The sequence below is a fragment of the Saccopteryx leptura genome, chromosome 9 (genome assembly GCF_036850995.1).
Source record: "Saccopteryx leptura isolate mSacLep1 chromosome 9, mSacLep1_pri_phased_curated, whole genome shotgun sequence".
Classification (NCBI taxonomy): domain Eukaryota; kingdom Metazoa; phylum Chordata; class Mammalia; order Chiroptera; family Emballonuridae; genus Saccopteryx; species Saccopteryx leptura.
The window spans coordinates 48,898,353-48,916,764 of NC_089511.1; the positions used below are offsets into that span (position 1 = coordinate 48,898,353).

General features: G+C 38.4%; 1 protein-coding gene across 2 annotated transcripts in view; it reads left to right on the forward strand.

Moving 5' to 3' along the window:
* Positions 1-15,614, forward strand: part of RNLS (renalase, FAD dependent amine oxidase) — a 325,381-nt gene extending 309,767 nt beyond the window's left edge. For both annotated transcript variants that reach the window (XM_066349564.1, XM_066349565.1), the window contains one exon: positions 13,652-15,614. In XM_066349564.1, the coding sequence (XP_066205661.1) occupies positions 13,652-13,804 (153 nt within the window). In that variant the 3' untranslated portion in view covers positions 13,805-15,614. The remainder of the gene's footprint in view (positions 1-13,651) is intronic.
* The last annotated feature ends 2,798 nt before the right edge of the window (positions 15,615-18,412 follow it).

Here is an 18,412-nt window from a genome sequence, read left to right on the forward strand (position 1 = left end):
GGCTGAAGAGTTTGCATTTTATTCTGCATGTGGAAATAAGTTAGAAAACACATTCACATGGGTTTGAATAGCTTAGAAATAAAACTGCTTTTTCTGCTTTGAATGTCTACATCCAGTCCAATCATCACCTCAGTTTATAGAAATAAGACATTAGCGACCCCACAGCGTGAGGTTTTGCAGCAAGAGCTCTTTTTGACCAGCTGACACACATGTGAGCAGAAGCAACCTGGATCGCCAAGGGGGTTGTTTCAGCCCTGACATCTCTCTTAAACACAGTCATTGAGCTGTGGTTCCTTTCTGTGGCTGGAAGCGCAGCCAGAGGCTGCGTTATTGTGAGATTGTGGCTTTGACAATTACTGTGCCCCTCCACTTCAGGGCTCTCTGCTGCACTGGGGGAGGGAGCTTGCCCACACACACTTCATGTTTTCGTATTTTCCTCATGGGGTAATTGAAAAATGGGTGATTCCACCTAAATGCAGTGAGATTGATTTCAGCCAAACTGCAGACTGGCTAATCAGTGGCCCAGTTTTCCAGTCATGTGATCTGGCACCTGGCCTTTACCACCCATCAAATGAAATTACACAACACTGATAAATTACTGGCTCGCCCCTGGGCAGAACTTTTTCCTTTAAACTCCCTCCTTTTCAATACTTGTGTAATGTTTAATAGTTCATGGCTTATGTACACAAGGATATCAACTGGAATGTATCAAAACTTTACCACAAATTGAGATTTATATATGTGTGTGTCTAAATTACACATAGAGATACACACACACACACACACACACACATATATATATATATACATATGAATATGTATGAATGAGTTTTATTTATGTGAATTTTCCAGATGCATAAAGTGACTATCAAACATGTTTGTTTTGTTTTAGAAATTATACATATATAGACACATGTGTATGTGTGTCTGTGTATAAGTGTGTGTATGAATAGGTTATTTCATTTACATGAATCTTCCAGATGCATAAAACTATGTGACTAAATAAGTCCTGATACCAATTCCAACAATGAAGAAGAGTCCTCCCAAACCAACAAACAGTTCTCAGGCACCAGCACGGTGGCTAAGAATTCAACTCAATTCTGACGCTATTTGCCTGAAGATAGCATCAGATTTTGCAGGCTAAGGGTTCAATCCTACAAGACTGCCCCTCCCCCACCACTTCAGAAGCCCATCACAAGTCCAGGTTGTTCCCTATGCTTCTGACCCACTAGCTAATCAGAGATTCCCAGGACCCCTTCCTTGGGTTCGATTAATTTGCTACAGTGGCTCACAGAACTCAGAGAACCATGTTACTTCAAAGATCACCAGTTTATTGCAAAAGGATGACTCGGGAACAGCCAGATGGAAGAGACGCATAGAGCAAGGCACATGGGAAGGGACGCAGACATCCCATGCCCTCTCCAGGTGTCCATTCGTGTGTTTACCAGTCCAAAGCTCTCTGAACCCGTCCTTTGGGGTTTTAATGAGGCTTCATTACTTAGGTGTGATTGACTAAGTCCTTGACCATTCATTAGGGATTACACTCCATCTCCAGCCCCTCTGCCCTCCCTGGAGGTTGGAAGAGTAGGACAAAAAATACTAACCCTCTAATCCCAGGGTTGGTTCCACTGGCAACCAGCCCCCAATCCTTCATTTTTTGACTTTCCAAAAGTTACCTCATTAACATAACAAGAGGCAACTTTATCACACTAACACGTAAGAAATTACAAGGGTTTTGGGAGCTGTGAGTAAGGAATTGTGGATGGACAAAAACCAGTTATATATGAAAAATATGTTTCGGTCATCTAATGACCAAATATATATTTCTTATAAATTACACAATCTCACTACCAAACATTTGTGTTTTTTTTATTTTATTTAAATTTACTTGTTCTTTATTTTTTTATTTTTTTATTTTTTTATAATAATTTTATTTTTTTAATGGGGTGACATCAATAAATCAGGATACATATTCAAAGATAACAAGTCCAGGTTATCTTGTCGTTCAATTATGTTGCATACCCACCACCCAAAGTCAGATTGTCCTCTGTCACCTTCTATCTTGTTTTCTTTGTGCCCCTCCCCACCCCCTTTCCCTCTCCCATTCCCCCCTCCCCCCCGTAACCACCACACTCTTATCAATGTCTCTTAGTTTCACTATTATGTCCCACCTACGTATGGAATAATACAGTTCCTGGTTTTTTCTGATTTACTTATTTCGCTTCGTATCATGTTATCAAGATCCCACCATTTTGCTGTAAATGTTCCGATGTCATCATTTCTTATGGCTGAGTAGTATTCCATAGTGTATATGTGCCACATCTTCTTTATCCAGTCATCTATTGATGGGCTTTTTGGTTGTTTCCATGTCCTGGCCACTGTGAACAATGCTGCAATAAACATGGGGCTGCATGTGTCTTTACGTATCAATGTTTCTGAGTTTTGGGGATATATACCCAGTAGAGGGATTGCTGGGTCATAAGGTAGTTCTATTTTCAGTTTTTTGAGGAACCACCATACTTTCTTCCATAATGGTTGTACTACTTTACATTCCCACCAACAGTGTATGAGGGTTCCTTTTTCTCCACAGCCTCTCCAACATTTGCTATTACCTGTCTTGCTAATAACAGCTAATCGAACAGGTGTGAGGTGGTATCTCATTGCCGTTTTGATTTGCATTTCTCTAATAGCTAAAGAAGATGAGCATCTTTTCATATATCTGTTGGCCATTTGTATTTCTTCCTGGGAGAAGTGTCTATTCATATCCTCTTCCCATTTTTTTATTGGATTGTTTGTTTGTTTGTTGTTGAGTTTTATGAGTTCTTTGTATATTTTGGATATTAGGCCCTTATCTGAGCTGTTGTTTGAAAATATCATTTCCCATTTAGTTGGCTTTCTGTTTATTTTGTTATCAGTTTCTCTTGCTGAGCAAAAACTTCTTAGTCTGATGTAGTCCCATTCATTAATTTTTGCCTTCACTTCTCTTGCCTGTGGAGTCAAATTTATAAAATGCTCTTTAAAACCCAGGTCCATGAGTTGAGTACCTATGTCTTCTTCTATGTACTTAATTGTTTCAGGTCTTATGTTTAGATCTTTGATCCATTTTGAGTTAATTTTTGTACAGGGGGAGAGACTGTAGTCCAGTTTCATTCTTTTGCATGTGGCTTTCCAGTTTTCCCAGCACCATTTATTGAAGAGGCTTTCTTTTCTCCATTGTGTGTTGTTGGCCCCTTTATCAAAAATTATTTGACTATATATATGTGGTTTTATTTCTGAACTTTCTATTCTGTTCCATTGGTCTGATTGTCTATTTTTCTGCCAATACCATGCTGTTTTGATTGTCGTGGCCCTATAATATAGTTTGAAGTCAGGTATTGTAATGCCCCCAGCTTCATTCTTTTTCTTTAGGATTGCTTTGGCTATTCGGGGTTTTTTATAGTTCCATATAAATCTGATGATTTTTTGCTCTATTTCTTTAAAAAACGTCATTGGAAGTTTGATGGGAATTGCATTAAATTTGTATATTGCTTTGGGTAATATAGCCATCTTGATTATATTTATTTTTCCTAGCCAAGAACAAGGTATATTCTTCCATCTCATTATATCTTTTTCGATTTCCCTTAACAATGGTTTATAGTTTTCATTATGTAAGTCCTTTACATTCTTTGTTATGTTTATTCCTAAGTATTTTATTTTTTTTGTTGCAATCGTGAAGGGGATTATTCTTTTGAGTTCCTTCTCAGTTGTTTCATTGTTGGCATATAGAAAGGCTATTGACTTCTGTATGTTAATTTTGTATCCTGCGACCTTACTGTATTGGCTTATTGTTTCTAGTAGTCTTTTTGTGGATTCTTTGGGGTTTTCCATGTATAGGATCATATCATCTGCAAAAAGTGATACCTTTACTTCTTCTTTTCCGATATGGATGCCTTTTATTTTTTTGTCTTGTCTGATTGCTCTGGCTAGAACTTCTAGTACCACATTAGATAAGAGTGGAGAGAGTGGACAACCCTGTCTTGTTCCTGATTTAAGGGGGAAAGCCTTCAGTTTAGTGCCATTTAATATGATGTTAGCTGATGGTTTATCATATATGGCCTTTATCATGTTGAGATATTTTCCTTCTATACCCATTTTGTTGAGAGTCTTAAACATAAAATTGTGTTGTATTTTATCGAAAGCCTTTTCTGCGTCTATTGATAAGATCATGTGGTTTTTGTTCTTTGTTTTGTTGATATGGTGTATTACGTTAACCGTTTTACGTATGTTGAACCATCCTTGAGATTCTGGGATGAATCCCACTTGATCATGATGTATTATTTTTTTAATATGTTGTTGTATTCGATTTGCTAGTATTTTGTTTAGTATTTTAGCATTTGTATTCATTAGAGATATTGGTCTGTAGTTTTCTTTTTTTGTGCCATCCTTGCCTGGTTTTGGTATGAGGGTTATGTTGGCCTCATAAAATGTGTTTGGAAGTATTGCTTCTTCTTCAATTTTTTGGAAGACTTTGAGTAGAATAGGAACCAAGTCTTCTTTGAATGTTTGATAAAATTCGCTACTATAGCCGTCAGGGCCTGGACTTTTATTTTTGGGGAGGTTTTTAATGGTTTTTTCTATTTCTTCTCTACTGATAGGTCTGTTTAGGCTTTCTGCTTCTTCTTGACTCAGTCTAGGAAGGTTGTATTGTTCTAGGAATTTATCCATTTCTTCTAGGTTGTTGAATTTAGTGGCATAAAGTTTTTCATAGTATTCTACAATAATTCTTTGTATATCTACGGTGTCCGTGGTGATTTCTCCTCTTTCATTTTGGATTTTGTTTATATGAGTTCTTTCTCTTTTTTCCTTGGTAAGTCTTGCCAAGGGTTTGTCAATTTTGTTGATCTTTTCAAAGAACCAGCTCCTTGTTCTATTAATTTTTTCTATAGTTTTTCTGTTCTCTAATTCATTTATTTCTGCTCTGATTTTTATTATCTCCTTTCTTTGGCTGGTTTTGGGTTGTCTTTGTTCTTCTTTTTCTAGTTCCTTAAGGTGGGAAGTTAAGTGGTTCACTTGGGCTCTCTCTTGTTTGTTCATATATGCCTGAAGTGATATGAACTTCCCTCTTATTACTGCTTTTGCTGCATCCCATAGATTCTGATATGTCGTATTGTCATTTTCATTAGTCTGTATATATCTTTTGATCTCTGCACTTATTTCTTCTTTAACCCATTCATTTTTTAAAAGTATGTTGTTTAGTTTCCACATTTTTGTGGGATTTTTTTCCTCTTTTTTGCAGTTGAATTCTAGTTTCAAGGCTTTATGATCAGAAAATATGCTTGGTACAACTTCAATTTTTCTGAATTTGCTGATGTTGTTTTTGTGGCCCAACATATGGTGAATTCTTGAGAATGATCCATGTACACTGGAGAAAAATGTATACTCAGTCACTTTGGGATGAAATGTCCTGTAGATGTCTATCATATCCAGGTGCTCTAGTGTTTTGTTTAAGGCCACTATGTCTTTGTTGATTCTCTGTTTGGATGACCAATCTAGAGCCGTCAGCGGTGTATTGAGGTCTCCAAGTATGATTGTGTTTTTGTCAGTTTTTGTTTTAAGATCAATAAGTAGTTGTCTTATATATTTTGGTGCTCCTTGGTTTGGTGCATATATATTAAGAATTGTTATGTCTTCTTGATTCAGTGTCCCCTTAGCCATTATGAAATGGCCATTTTTGTCTCTGAGTACTTTTCCTGTCTTGTAGTCAGCATTATCCGATATGAGTATTGCTACACCTGCTTTTTTTTGGATGTTATTTGCTTGGAGTATTGTTTTCCAGCCTTTCACTTTGAATTTGTTTTTATCCTTGTTACTTAGATGAGTTTCCTGTAGGCAGCATACAGTTGGATTTTCTTTTTTAATCCATTCTGCTACTCTGTGCCTTTTTATTGGTGAGTTTAATCCATTTACATTTAGTGTAATTATTGATACTTGTGAGTTCCCTATTGCCATTTTTTATCTTGCTTTCTGTTAGTTTTGTGTCTTGTTTGATCCTTCTCTTTTGTTTTTCTATCTTTTGTTTTTATTTGGTTGTATTCCATACATCTTTCTTCTGTTGCTATCTTTTTTATCTCATGTGCTTCTGTGGTGGTTTTTTCAATGGTGGTTACCTTTGAGTAATGAAAAGGGTCCCTACCCTGTTCATTGTAGCGAACTCTTTTGTGAGTACTTTTGCACTCCATCGTCCTTTGCTACTGTTAATCTCCATCTTCTCCCCCTCTTTCTTTTTGTTGTTGTCACAGTTTAAATTTGGTTTTATTGTGTTCTTCTTGGAGCTTTTACTTGTGGCTCTGTTTTTTTTTTTTGTTCTTTGTATCTGATTGGAGAACCCCCTTTCGTAATTCCTGGAGTGGGGGTTTTCTGATGATAAATTCCCTCATCTTTTCTGTATCTGTGAATGTTTTTATTTCTCCTTCATATTTGAAGGATAGCTTTGATGGGTATAGTATTCGTGGCTAAAAGTTCCTCTCTTTCAGGACTTTAAATATTGGGGTCCACTCTCTTCTAGCTTGTAGAGTTTCTGCTGAGAAATCTGATGATAATCTAATGGGCCTTCCTTTATATGTTGTATTCTTCTTTTCCCTGGCTGCCTTGAGAATTTTTTCTTTGCTGTTGGTTTGTGTCAATTTCATTATGATATGCCTTGGAGTAGGTTTGTTGGGGTTAAGAAAACTCGGAGTTCTGTTGGCTTCTTGAATTTGAGGCTTTAGTTCTTTCCACAGGCTTGGGAAGTTCTCATCTATTATTTGTTTGAGTATGTTCTCCATTCCATTTTCTCTCTCTTCTCCCTCTGATATACCTATTATTCTTATGTTATTCTTTTTGATGGAGTCAGATAATTCTTGTAGGGCTATCTCATTTTTTTTAATTTTTGAGTCTCTTTCTTCTTCTCTCTGCTGTGCCTCAAGTTGCTTGTCTTCTATTTCACTAATCCTCTCTTCTATCTGACCTGTTCTATTAGCTAAGCTTGTTACTTCGTTTTTCAGCTCGTGAATTGAGTTTTTCATCTCTGTTTGATTTGTTTTTATAGTTTCAATTTCCTTGGACATATATTCTTTGTGTTCATTGAGTTGTTTTCTGAGCTCCCTAAATTGTCTTTCTGTGTTTTCTTGTATATCTCAGAGGATTTTTAGGATTTCTATCTTGAATTCTCTGTCATTTAGCTCCAAGGTTTCCAATATATTAAATTTTTTCTCCATAGATTTTTCCTCATCTAGCTGTGTTACCTCTCTTTCTTTTGTATCCATGATATTCGATTTTCTCTTCCTTAATGGCATCTGAGGGTGGTTTTGTTGATAGTATTAATGAGATTTAATAAAGAATAAAAAGTTAAAAAAAATAATAAAAAATATTAAAAATCGAAAATAGTTGTTTTTTAAAAAAAAATTAATAATGAAATAAAGAAAAATAAAATAAAATAAAAATTTTTTAAAAAAGGAAATTATTCCCCCCCTCCTTTTTTCCTCTCCTCTCCTCTCCCCTCTTTCTTGAGAAAATCTTGTGGTGAACTGTGAATTATAACAAACAATGCCTGTGATGGAGGGCCTGAATTGGGGAAAAGTAATAAAGGGGTCAAAAAAAAAAAAAAAAAGAAAAAGAAAAAAAAAGAGTGTATGGACCCACAAAAAGCAAATAAGGAAAAAATTTGGGTCAAGAATAAAATGATTTGCTTTTAGGTGTTGGTTGTCTAAGAGTTATGATGAGAGGAATAAGAGGAAAATGGAAAAATGGGGAGACAAATTAAAAAATTACTATTGTATTTAGTGGAACAAGAACTAGATAAAATGGAGAGCCAGGGATGGGAGCACTGCTAGTGAGTTAAAAAGGTGAAGTAAAACCCCCCCAAAATGCCACAAACATAAGTTTGAGTCCCAGATAAGATAATTTGTTTGTTATTGAGGTTTGAATGAGAGGAGATGTAAAGGAGAAAGGAAGAAACTAATATAGAGGGAGAAAAGAAAGAGAGAGAGAGAAAAAAAAAGAGGGAACCACTAATAGAAGAAAAAAGAAAGGAGAGAGAGAGAGAGAGTTAAGGGTTTTGGAGTGCAACCCTCTTAGAGAGAAAGGAAGAGAAGAGAAAAGATAATGGGAGATGTAACACTTATGGGTAGTGTAGTTCAAGGAGAGGAGAGAGTAAGACTGGCAGAGAGTTAATCGGCCAAATTGGAGGAGGAAAAAAGTATCAAGAATGAAGATAAGAGAAACAAACGAACAAATATAATAAAATGGGATAGGTTATAAAGTCTGCAGATTATTCTTGATTTTGAGAGGTTATCTTCTTGCTTTTTCTTTTCTCTCCCTCTTCCTGGTCGGTGACTCTGTACCCCGGGTTCTGCCCCTTTGGCACGCTCAGGTAGAGGTTTGCAGTTGATAAGTCTCTATGGCAATGTCATGTATTGTGCTTTAGTGTCGTTGGCAGTCGAGGCTATTAGCATTTATAGGCTCCGACAGTGAGAGAGTCCGTGTTCCTGGAGCCTTTCTCCTAGTCTTTCCTTCCTCAATTAGTAGCCTGATAATCCAGCTATGGGGTTGCTGCTGCCTCTGCCTGGATAGTAAGAGGCTCAAAGAGCTGGCAACTCCCCACTCTATTTCCACTCAGCACAGGGCTCTGGGTAAGGCTCAGTCAGTCAGAGCTGCTAGCATAATCAGGCGGGCTTTCCGCCCACTCAAAGACCTCTGGCTCTGTCTGCCACTCTGTCCGGTAACGCAGGCGGGCGCCCACTTCCGGGGCGCTTGGAGGAAACTCTCACTCACTGGCTGCGCGCGCAGACCAGGATATCCGGCCAGCAGTCTCACGTTCTGAGTGAAACCCCCAACCGCAGGGAAAAGTTGCAGCGTTGGAATTGAGTCTCGCTCCGTCCCCGTGTGCAGCTTTTGCAAGGCGCTGGGGCGGCCCGAGATTCTGCTTTGGCCCACACAAAGGCCCCTGACTCTGCCCCTCTGTGCGATAACACGGGCGCGCACTGCCGAGGCACTCAGAGGAATCTCTCATTCACTATCTGCGCGCGCAAACCCGGATATGAGGCCGGCCGCGTTTCCCTCTGAGTGAAACCCCCAGCAGCACGGAAAATTTCCACCGTTGGAATTAGTTCTCACTCCCTCCCGTGCGTGGCTTTCCCAGGGTGCTGGGGCTGCCCAGAGACTCTGCCCTTGGCCCACAGAAAGGCCTCTGACCCTGCCTCTCCGTGGGGCAACACGGGCACCCACTCTCGGGGCCTAGGAAGAAATCTCTCGCCCACTAACTGCGCACCAACCAGGAGACCAGGTAAAATGGCCGCCCTGCTTGTCTTTCTTTGTTTGGGTTTGGCGCGAGTGTTAGCTTGTATTGCCCAGCTTGCCACAGGATCAGTTTTTCCTCGGCTTGGATCTCCGTGCCACAGCCTGGTTCAGCCGTTTGTGCCATGGCCTGAATCTATTCACCCCCTTTGCCCGCCTCAGTTTCTATATTCACAGTTACCAGAGAAAGCCGCCCTGTTTAGGTTAGTGAGGAAGGCGGAGCATTTCTTATTCCCTATTTCCTTCGGGGTTTGGTTATATATTTAGCCAATTTTTCACTCGACCATACCTTTGGGTGTATTGCGAAGCATCTGGAGGCTCCAAGTATAGGTTTTTCTGTTTCTGGTTGAAGATCTTGTTGAGTTTTGGGGGAGATTTATCGGAATCGCTTCCTACCCCGCCATTACTCTGACGTCAACATTTGTGTTTTGTTTTACTTAAATCATGTTTACAAAATTTGTTTCTTCAATTACAAAACTGTAATTCAATATTATTTTGCATTCGTTCAAGGTGTATAGCAAGTGGTTAGATAATCATACACTCTACAGTGTTCCCCTGGTATTTTCAGTACACCTGGCATCATACATGGTCATTACAGAATTATTGACTGTATTTCCTACATTGCACTCTACATCTCGTGACTGCTTTGTAGTTAGCAGTCTGTACTTCTCAATCCCTTCACCTGTTCACCCAGTGCCCCAACTCTCTTTCCCTCTGGCAACCGTCAACTTGTTCTCTGTATCTCTGAGTCTATTTCTGTTTTGTTTATTTGTTTATGTTGGTCTTTAGAGTCCACATATATGTGAAGTCATATGATATCTGTCTTTCTCTGACTGACTGAATTAACCATAATACCCTGTAGGTCCATCCGTGCTGTCACAAATGGTAAGATTTCATATTTTATGGCCAAATATTCCAGTGTGTGTGTGTGTGTGTGTGTGTGTGTGTGTGTGTGTGTGTATCACAGCATTCTTTTCACTCATCTAGTGATGGGCATTTGATTGCTTCCATAGCTTAGCTATTGTAAATAATGCTGCAATGAATATAGGCGTACATATTCTTTTTTGAATTGGTATTTTGGTTTTCTTCAGTATATACCCAGAATTGTGTTGAATCTATAGATTGCTTTGAGAAGTATGGACATTTTGAATCCAATAGTTATGGAAATATTTCTGGAAGTCTTGAAAAGGTGAGTTCTTGAGTCAGCCTGCTCTGTTTCTTCACCTCTTAGCCTTTTGTCCTTAGACAAGTAACAATCTTCTCATGTATAAAATGAGAATAGGAGTATCCACCTCATAGAGCTGCTGTGTGAATTAAATGGGATGTGCATGTAAAGCATTGGGTAACAGTGAACATTCAATAATGCTAACAATTAACACTTTATGCATGCTAGAATTGATTCTTGAATATTGGGACCATCATGATGAGCATTAATGATTATAAAAGAACTAATAAGCTGGCACCCTTATGGCATATTAAGAGCCAGAAAGTTATTTGTTTTTCACTAAATGCCCCAGATTATCAGTTATCATATTCTGAAATTGCTAATTTATATAGTAACCTACCAGGGTTTTTTTTTCTCTTAGTGTTTCACTGACAAATCAAACAATCTAACTTGTTAAAATTCCATCTAAAGCAGGAGTATAAAAGTTCTGACTGAGTCCCCAAATCTTTCCTTCAGTGCCTATACTATGTGCTATCTTTTTTAGCCACTCAAAGATCTTTTCTGATTTCAAGATTATTGGCTATTGAATGATAAATCCTAAATATGTGATCATATAAGCATGATCTCACTTATATGCGAAATGTAAATATAATTGTCAAGCTCATAGAGGCAGAGAGTAGAATGGTGATAGGAGCTGGTGGGAGGGGGAAGTGGGGACATGTTGATCAAAGAGTACAGTTTCAGTTATGCAAGATGACTCAGTCCTGGCGATCTAATATACAATAGGTGACTATGGTTAACAATACAGTTGTTGTTGTTTTTGTGACAGAGACAGAGAGAGACAGATAGGCACAGACAGATAGGAAGAGAGAGAGAGAGATGAGAAGCAGCAATTCTTTGTTGCAGTTCCATAGTTGTTCATTGATTGCTTTCTCATATGTGCCTTGATGGGGGGGGGGGGCTCCAGCAGACCGAGTGACCCCTTGCTCAACCCAGCAACCTTGGGTCCAAGCTGGTGAGCCTTACTCAAAACAGATGAGCCCGCGCTCAAATTGGCAACCTCGGGGTTTTGAACCTGGGTCCTTTGTGTCCCAGTCCGACTCTCTATCCACTGTGCCACCACCTGGTCAGGCAACAATACAGTTTTGTATATTTAAAATCTGCAAAGAGGATAAATCATAAAGTGTGCCATCAGAAAGAGTGTGTGAACTAATGGTATGCTAATTAGCTTGATCATGGCGATTATTTCACAATGTCTATGTATATCAAAGCATCAAGTTGTACACCTTAAATATATACAATTTTTGTTTGTCAACTGTACCTCAATAAAGCTGAGAAAAAACAAAACTACAAAGTGCAATTCAACCTAAATTAAAACTATGCCATACTTTTGTTAATGCTTATCTGCAATGTCACTGATAGGTGATATTATCAAGTGATCTCCAGAAAAGTGAGAGGATACTCCTGATTTTACACCTGTATCTGAATGGCACAGGTCTTTCAAGGGCCATATAGTTAGAGAGTCAACAAAGAAATAAACATACCACCTCTTTTTTAAAGCAAAATATGGCATATAAATAAGAAATACCTAGGCAATGTTTTTCTGGTTTAGAAAATTGTAAAAAGCATACACTAACTCAACTAACTACCTAGAACAGTGGTCAGCAAACCGTGGCTCACGAGTCACATGCGGCTCTTTGGCCCCTTGAGTGTGGCTCTTCCACAAAATACCACGTGCGGGCGCTACCTCGATAAGGAATGTACCTACCTCTATATAGTTTAAGTTTTAAAAATTTGGCTCTCAAAAGAAATCTCAGTCGTTGTACTGTTGATATTTGGCTCTGTTGACTAATGAGTTTGCTGACCACTGACCTAGAACCAAAATCTCAATTCCATAATCCAAATAACATTTATTACACTTCTTGACTTTCTTGTGTGATTTTTAAATCCTGTTATTCTTCATGAAAACACTGTGCCAGAAAGACCAGAACTGCCGATTGCTCTTCATATGAATGATGCCCCCTGAAGTCCTAAGTAAGACTGCCTTTATAAAAAATGTGTGTGCTTTGTTTTTTGAGGGGTTTGGGGCTGCATAGCCAAACCACCTCAGTGTCTAAGATACTTGCGTTCCCCTCAAGCCCGTTCTCCTGGCTGAATGCTGCTGAGCAACATCCATCCTAATTTTGAGAATTTTTTTTTCAGGACATAATCTCTCTATACCTATTTTATCATGTCAAATAATATAAACTTGGTTTCACAAAAAAATAAATAAATAAATTCCAGACTGCAACTAATTCTCCTTCTTTTGGCTCATAAATAATAAATTCTACATTTTTAATAGACTTTTTTATTTATAAGTTTTAGATTTTAAAATTTTGGAACCCTGTGTTTCTCTTATTTCACTTCTCGGCCATGTTGCTTTTTCCAGTCAGTTTCCTCCTCTAACCCACCCACACACGCACGCATGCACACACACGAGTAGATCCCCCAGTTTCATAAACACACTGTTCTCTCATGCCTGTGACTGTAAGCATTTAATCACACTGCTCCTTTTCTTTGGAAAGCCTTATCCCTGTTTCCTTGACTGGCAAACTCTTATGCATCCATCAGAACTCATGTGCAATGACTAGTCACCTCCCTTTGAAGCTTTCTCCGTCCCGGTGTGCTGGGTTGGACCCCCTCCCGTGTGTTCCATAGCACCCTTCTCTTTACCGTGTCTTAGCCTTTAATCACTGCTAAGTGTCAGCAGTCATGCTGAACTGAAAACTCCCTAAGGACATGGCCCTTAAATCTCTTTTCAATCTACCTTGTCTGGCATGGAACAGCGTCTTGATAGTCAGTGAATGAGTCCATGAGTATCATTTTCTTCTTATAAAAAATATCACTGTACTTTCCACTCACTGAGCATATCATGAGCTACTAATTTTGAAGTTCGACGCACTTCTGATTATCTTACCAAATAGTTGATCATGTATACATGAGAATCTCAGTGTAAGCACTTGGATGAGGGGGAAGCTATGGTAGGCGGCCTTGGTTTTGTTTCTTGTTGCTCCTTGTGAGACATCTCAATTTCTCCAGGTCCACAAGCCTTTCCCAGGTGGGTGTTGACGAGGTAGAACAACAGAACAGAGAATGTCAATTGCAGTGACCCCATCCTTTTCTTGACTTTTTCAGGTTTCGAATGCTGCTGCCAACTATCCTGGCCAAATGACTCTTCATGTCAAACCTTTCCTTGTGTGTGGAGGGGATGGATTTACTCAGTCCAACTTTGATGGCTGCATTACCTCAGCCCTATGTGTTCTGGAAGCTTTAAAGAATCATATTTAGTACCTATATATTTTTTAATTTTCTAATTACGGCTGACATTCATTATTATATTAGTTTCAAATGTATAGCCTAGTGACTAGATACTTATGTGCCTTAGGAAATGGTCACCCCAAAAAGTCTATTTAGCACCCGTGTCCTTATCCTTCACATGGACTTGGGGTTTTTGTTTTCACAGTTTTCTCTTATTGTTTTGTTTTCCATTCTGTTGAGTGAAATTACTGGAAAATTGTTCTTTTCTGTTGTCATTTTTTAATGTGAAGCATAAAATCAATTATATAATTTTGATAGTTACAACCCATGCTAGAAGAAAAGTTCCTTGGCCCTTAGACCTTTTGCCACTTTTCTGAGTTGCCATGACTACTCCTTGATGGAATAAAAGTAGTACTTAAGAATAACAAATGACCCTTCCTAAAAACTTATGTCAAATCAAAGTAACAGTTCACGTTCCCAAACCTTTATTATTCTTTTGAAAATTTTGCTTCCAAATAAAGAATAATCATTATCCAAGCCTCATTTTTAATCTTCAAGGGTGTCCTTGATGCAATAATTTTTGCATTCTGCTGAACGACAGGTTTCCTGTAAACTGTTAGTAACAGCATCCTTTTTGTTTCTCATTTCTCTCCCAAGTTATTAAATGGTCCTGGATTGTGGGTCATAGACGTCCTCATCTCTGATATCGCAGTTTGGAGGTCAGCTTGACTGGCAAAGTAACTGCTTCTCACATATTCAGAAAATAACCAGATTCAACTTGACTTTCCAAGTCACACAGTACTTTTTAACCTTAAAAAAAAAAAATCGAGTCTTATAATAGATAAAAATTACACAGAAACGAAAGGACAATGTATTGATCTTTACCACTCATCTGCTCTGGCTGCTGCTGTTCCCTTTACATTTGTTCCAATATGTGCTGTGGCATTTAGACTGTGTCGAGTTTAATGAATTTAATACAACCCCCAAAATTTACTGAACCAGAAAATAGATGCACTTAAAATAGTTCAATATTTGCCAACTTAGTGGTTCAGTGAGCATGCTTCACTGACAACCTGGGGACTTGCTGGCCGGAGAGAAATTGATCCCCAGCTTTCCAAACAAGCTACCTGTTGCTAATTTGAAAAGCAAAATGATGAGTTCTGTTTGATCATTTTGAAAGGAAAGAAACTGATGTAGCCTCTCAGACTAAGAAAAGTTCAACAGAAGACTTCTTATCTTGGGAGTAACCTGAAGTTTCACACTATGTGCCCACTAATCACATATACACATATTCAGGCATGGCAGAACTTGTTTCTGTTTCTACAAAGTGGGCTCTGTGATCCTATGCAATGTTATTATATGTGTCCTTCTAGAAATCAATTGATGAAAAAACAGAAATGCCTCCATATACTTAACGTCTCTTATTTTTGAATACAGAGAAAGAAAAAGAAATTAATGTGATTTCTTCTTTGGTCTGATAAAAAATATTGAGACTTCTTTCATCATTTTGATTCATGTTTGATTAACATTTGTGTTCACTTTGGCTTTATCCTTAAAATATGGTAGAAAAGTCATTCAAATGTATTAACTATTTTATTTTGAGTATAATTCTGGAGTCATCCTGAAAGCATCTTGAATCTTTAAGAACAATGTTATATTTTCTTCATGAGTGTGTATCCCCCAAAGGAGAAGGGGTAAAAACAATTTATAAATCCTAAATACCTAAAGACAGAATTCTTCTAAGCTATTACTGGTGACTTTCAGTGTCTATTCATTCTGTATTTTCCTAGTAATTCTGCTATTTTGAAAAACTATGCAATAGGAAAGAAAAAAAACTCGACCCTGCTTTACATGTAGATCATTGTTACTTTGCTATTTTAATCACTTTGAAAACTCATTTTACATTTAGATCTACCTTTGATAGGAACAGACCAATTCCCTGATGCTTAGATAAGGAAGTAAAAATGTATCAAATGCTTGTGTTCTTCGTTTACATTTCCCCCTTTCCCTGTAGAAATGGAACGGATATGGAGTTATCTAGTGCTGGAAGCCATCCCAGAGGGCTGTGAAACTCAGATGGCCCGGATGCCCTAAAAGACACAGGGCTAAGGTATCAAGCTCCCGTAGGAACCAGGGGTCAGCACCATTTGGAACCGTTGCCAAGGTGTATGTATGTCAGCCCCACAGGACCACACTGCACTACGATACTTCCAAACATGCACGTTTATTAATCAAGCCAGCCAAGGAAAGCTGCTCTATTTTGAAAGGAGCATATTCAAGTGAGAAACGGCTTGTGCAGTGGAGTGATTTAATACTTGTTAGCTGATAAATATAGCCTTTGCCAGAATAAAACTTTATGATGCAGTGTTGAAAAGCTTAATTACTAAACTGTCTGTGCACGTCTTGTTCAGGCAGCAAGGGTGACAAATTATAGCAGTGGATAGTATTTTTCACCTTTGGCATTTCTGAAGGGGAGAAGTATGTCTAAAAACATTGAGAAAGCAGTAATAATCCTAGGCCAGAAAGAAAAAAAGGGCACTCCACTGAGTCACCAAGCCTTTTGTGCAAAATGCCATCATCCCTACCCCCAGCCTACCCATTACCTTGTTAAGTAAAAACAACAAGGTCCATTTCACATTTATCTGGTATTTTATATTCACCCATGTATATATATGTATATGTATATGTATATGTATATGTATGTGTGTGTGTGTGTGTATATATATATATGTACAATGAATATACATCCATTTCCATCCTCCTAAAATCCTTGTGAAATCAGCAGAGCAAGGAATTTTTAATCACATTTTTAAAATGAGGAAACTGAGGCACAGAGATTAGCCAACCACGGTCACATAATGAGATGCCAGAACAAGACCCAGGCCTCCCATGACCCATGTCTATTTACGTGGCGCCCTGCCGCTGCTAAATGAACATGATGATTAAAGCTGAGCTGAAATACTAGTTGGAGGTACAGTCAGAACCATGCGGTTCTCTTACTGATGTTTCATTGCAGAGAGCTAACGCTAATCCTGATGTGATATATACAGGAGTTCATACGAAATGAAGTCTCCATAACTACAGGCTAAGTGATTTATATTCCCATTATTTTCACTTGCTGGTTTATTTCCTTCTTCGGGGTGCTCTCGCTGTGAGAAACAGCGGCATCATAATGACACTGAATTTCAGTCTAACCGTAGTTGGTTAGCTATGGACTGCATTCATCGTTTCCTTCTGTATTCCCCTTTGTTTCCTCATCCATTTTGTTTCATTCTTTTCTTTGTCATTTTTTTTCCTCCTCTTTTATTTTTTTTCTCCTGCTCCTTCCTCTATGCCCAATTCTCAATTCTCAAAAACCTGGAATATAAATGCAATTACTTTATGATTCATATTACTTGCCTTATCTTATTTTAATTTTTTTTTTTCTAAAATTTAAAGCAGTTGATTCTGCTTTTTATTCAAGTGGACCAAATAATCATTATTTTGATTTTCAGAAGTGATGCAAGAGTTTAAAACTGACTGTAATTTTCAGGGATCTCCATGCTAATAACCTAAAAAAAGACATGTGAAGTGTGGGCTCAGGCTCTGTGGTGGACACAATGCGGTATAATCAGCAGTCTCCACTGAAAGATTCTAATGAGGGGAAGACAAGTCACATGGAGCAGAAGGCAGGGTTGAGGCACACGCTAATGTCATGGCAAGCAGTAAATAAGATGCTCTACTTGTGATGCTGGGGTATCCTAAGAGAAAGAACCGTGTCTCCTCAGGAGAAAGTCCCTGAATAGATGCAGAGATGCATCTGGCAAAGATACCCTTCCATACCATACCTGGGCAGGCCTGGCTGACTCCAAGAATCCAAACTGCATATGAAGACAAGTCCTTTCTGTGGAGAAGCTCAGTGGAACACATAGAGTGGCATCTGGGAAGAGGAAAAAGCCTCAGCAAGCCTGGACTAGCTCATGCAGGACTGAGGTGCTGTATTCTAGCCTGGAAGGGACTTATGTCTCTGCTAATGTCATCTGGCCAGGTAAACTAGAGAGGGCTAAATAACAATGTATTCTATTTCCTTCTCAACAGACAGTGATCATTACACTGGGGAACAATTTTTTTTTTTCATTTTCTGTTGCATGAGGTTTTAGAACTCTTTCTATATATTTCTGCATTGCTGATTCCAAATCTGAAATCCGTTTTTTGGTGCATGCTCTAGTTTTTATGCAATTTTAATTTCTTTTTGTTACAGTTAATGGCATGCATTGGTCTTTATTTTATTTTATTTTTTTGCATTATCACCCTTTTCTTTCTGTCTTTTTTTAAAATTTATTTTAATGGGGTGAGATTGATAGATCAGGGTACATATGTTCAGAGAAAACATCTCCAGGTTATTTTGACATTTGGTTATGTTGCATACCCATCACCCAAAGTCAAATTGTCTACCATCACATTCTATCTGGTTTTCTTTATGCCCCTCCCCTCCCCCCACACCCTCCCTCTCTTCCCCCCCACCCCATAACCACCATACTCTTGTCCATGTCTCTGAGTCTCATTATTATGTCCCACCTATATATGCAATCATATAGTTCTTAGTCTTTTCTGATTTACTTATTTCACTCAGTATAATGTTATCAAGGTCCATCCATG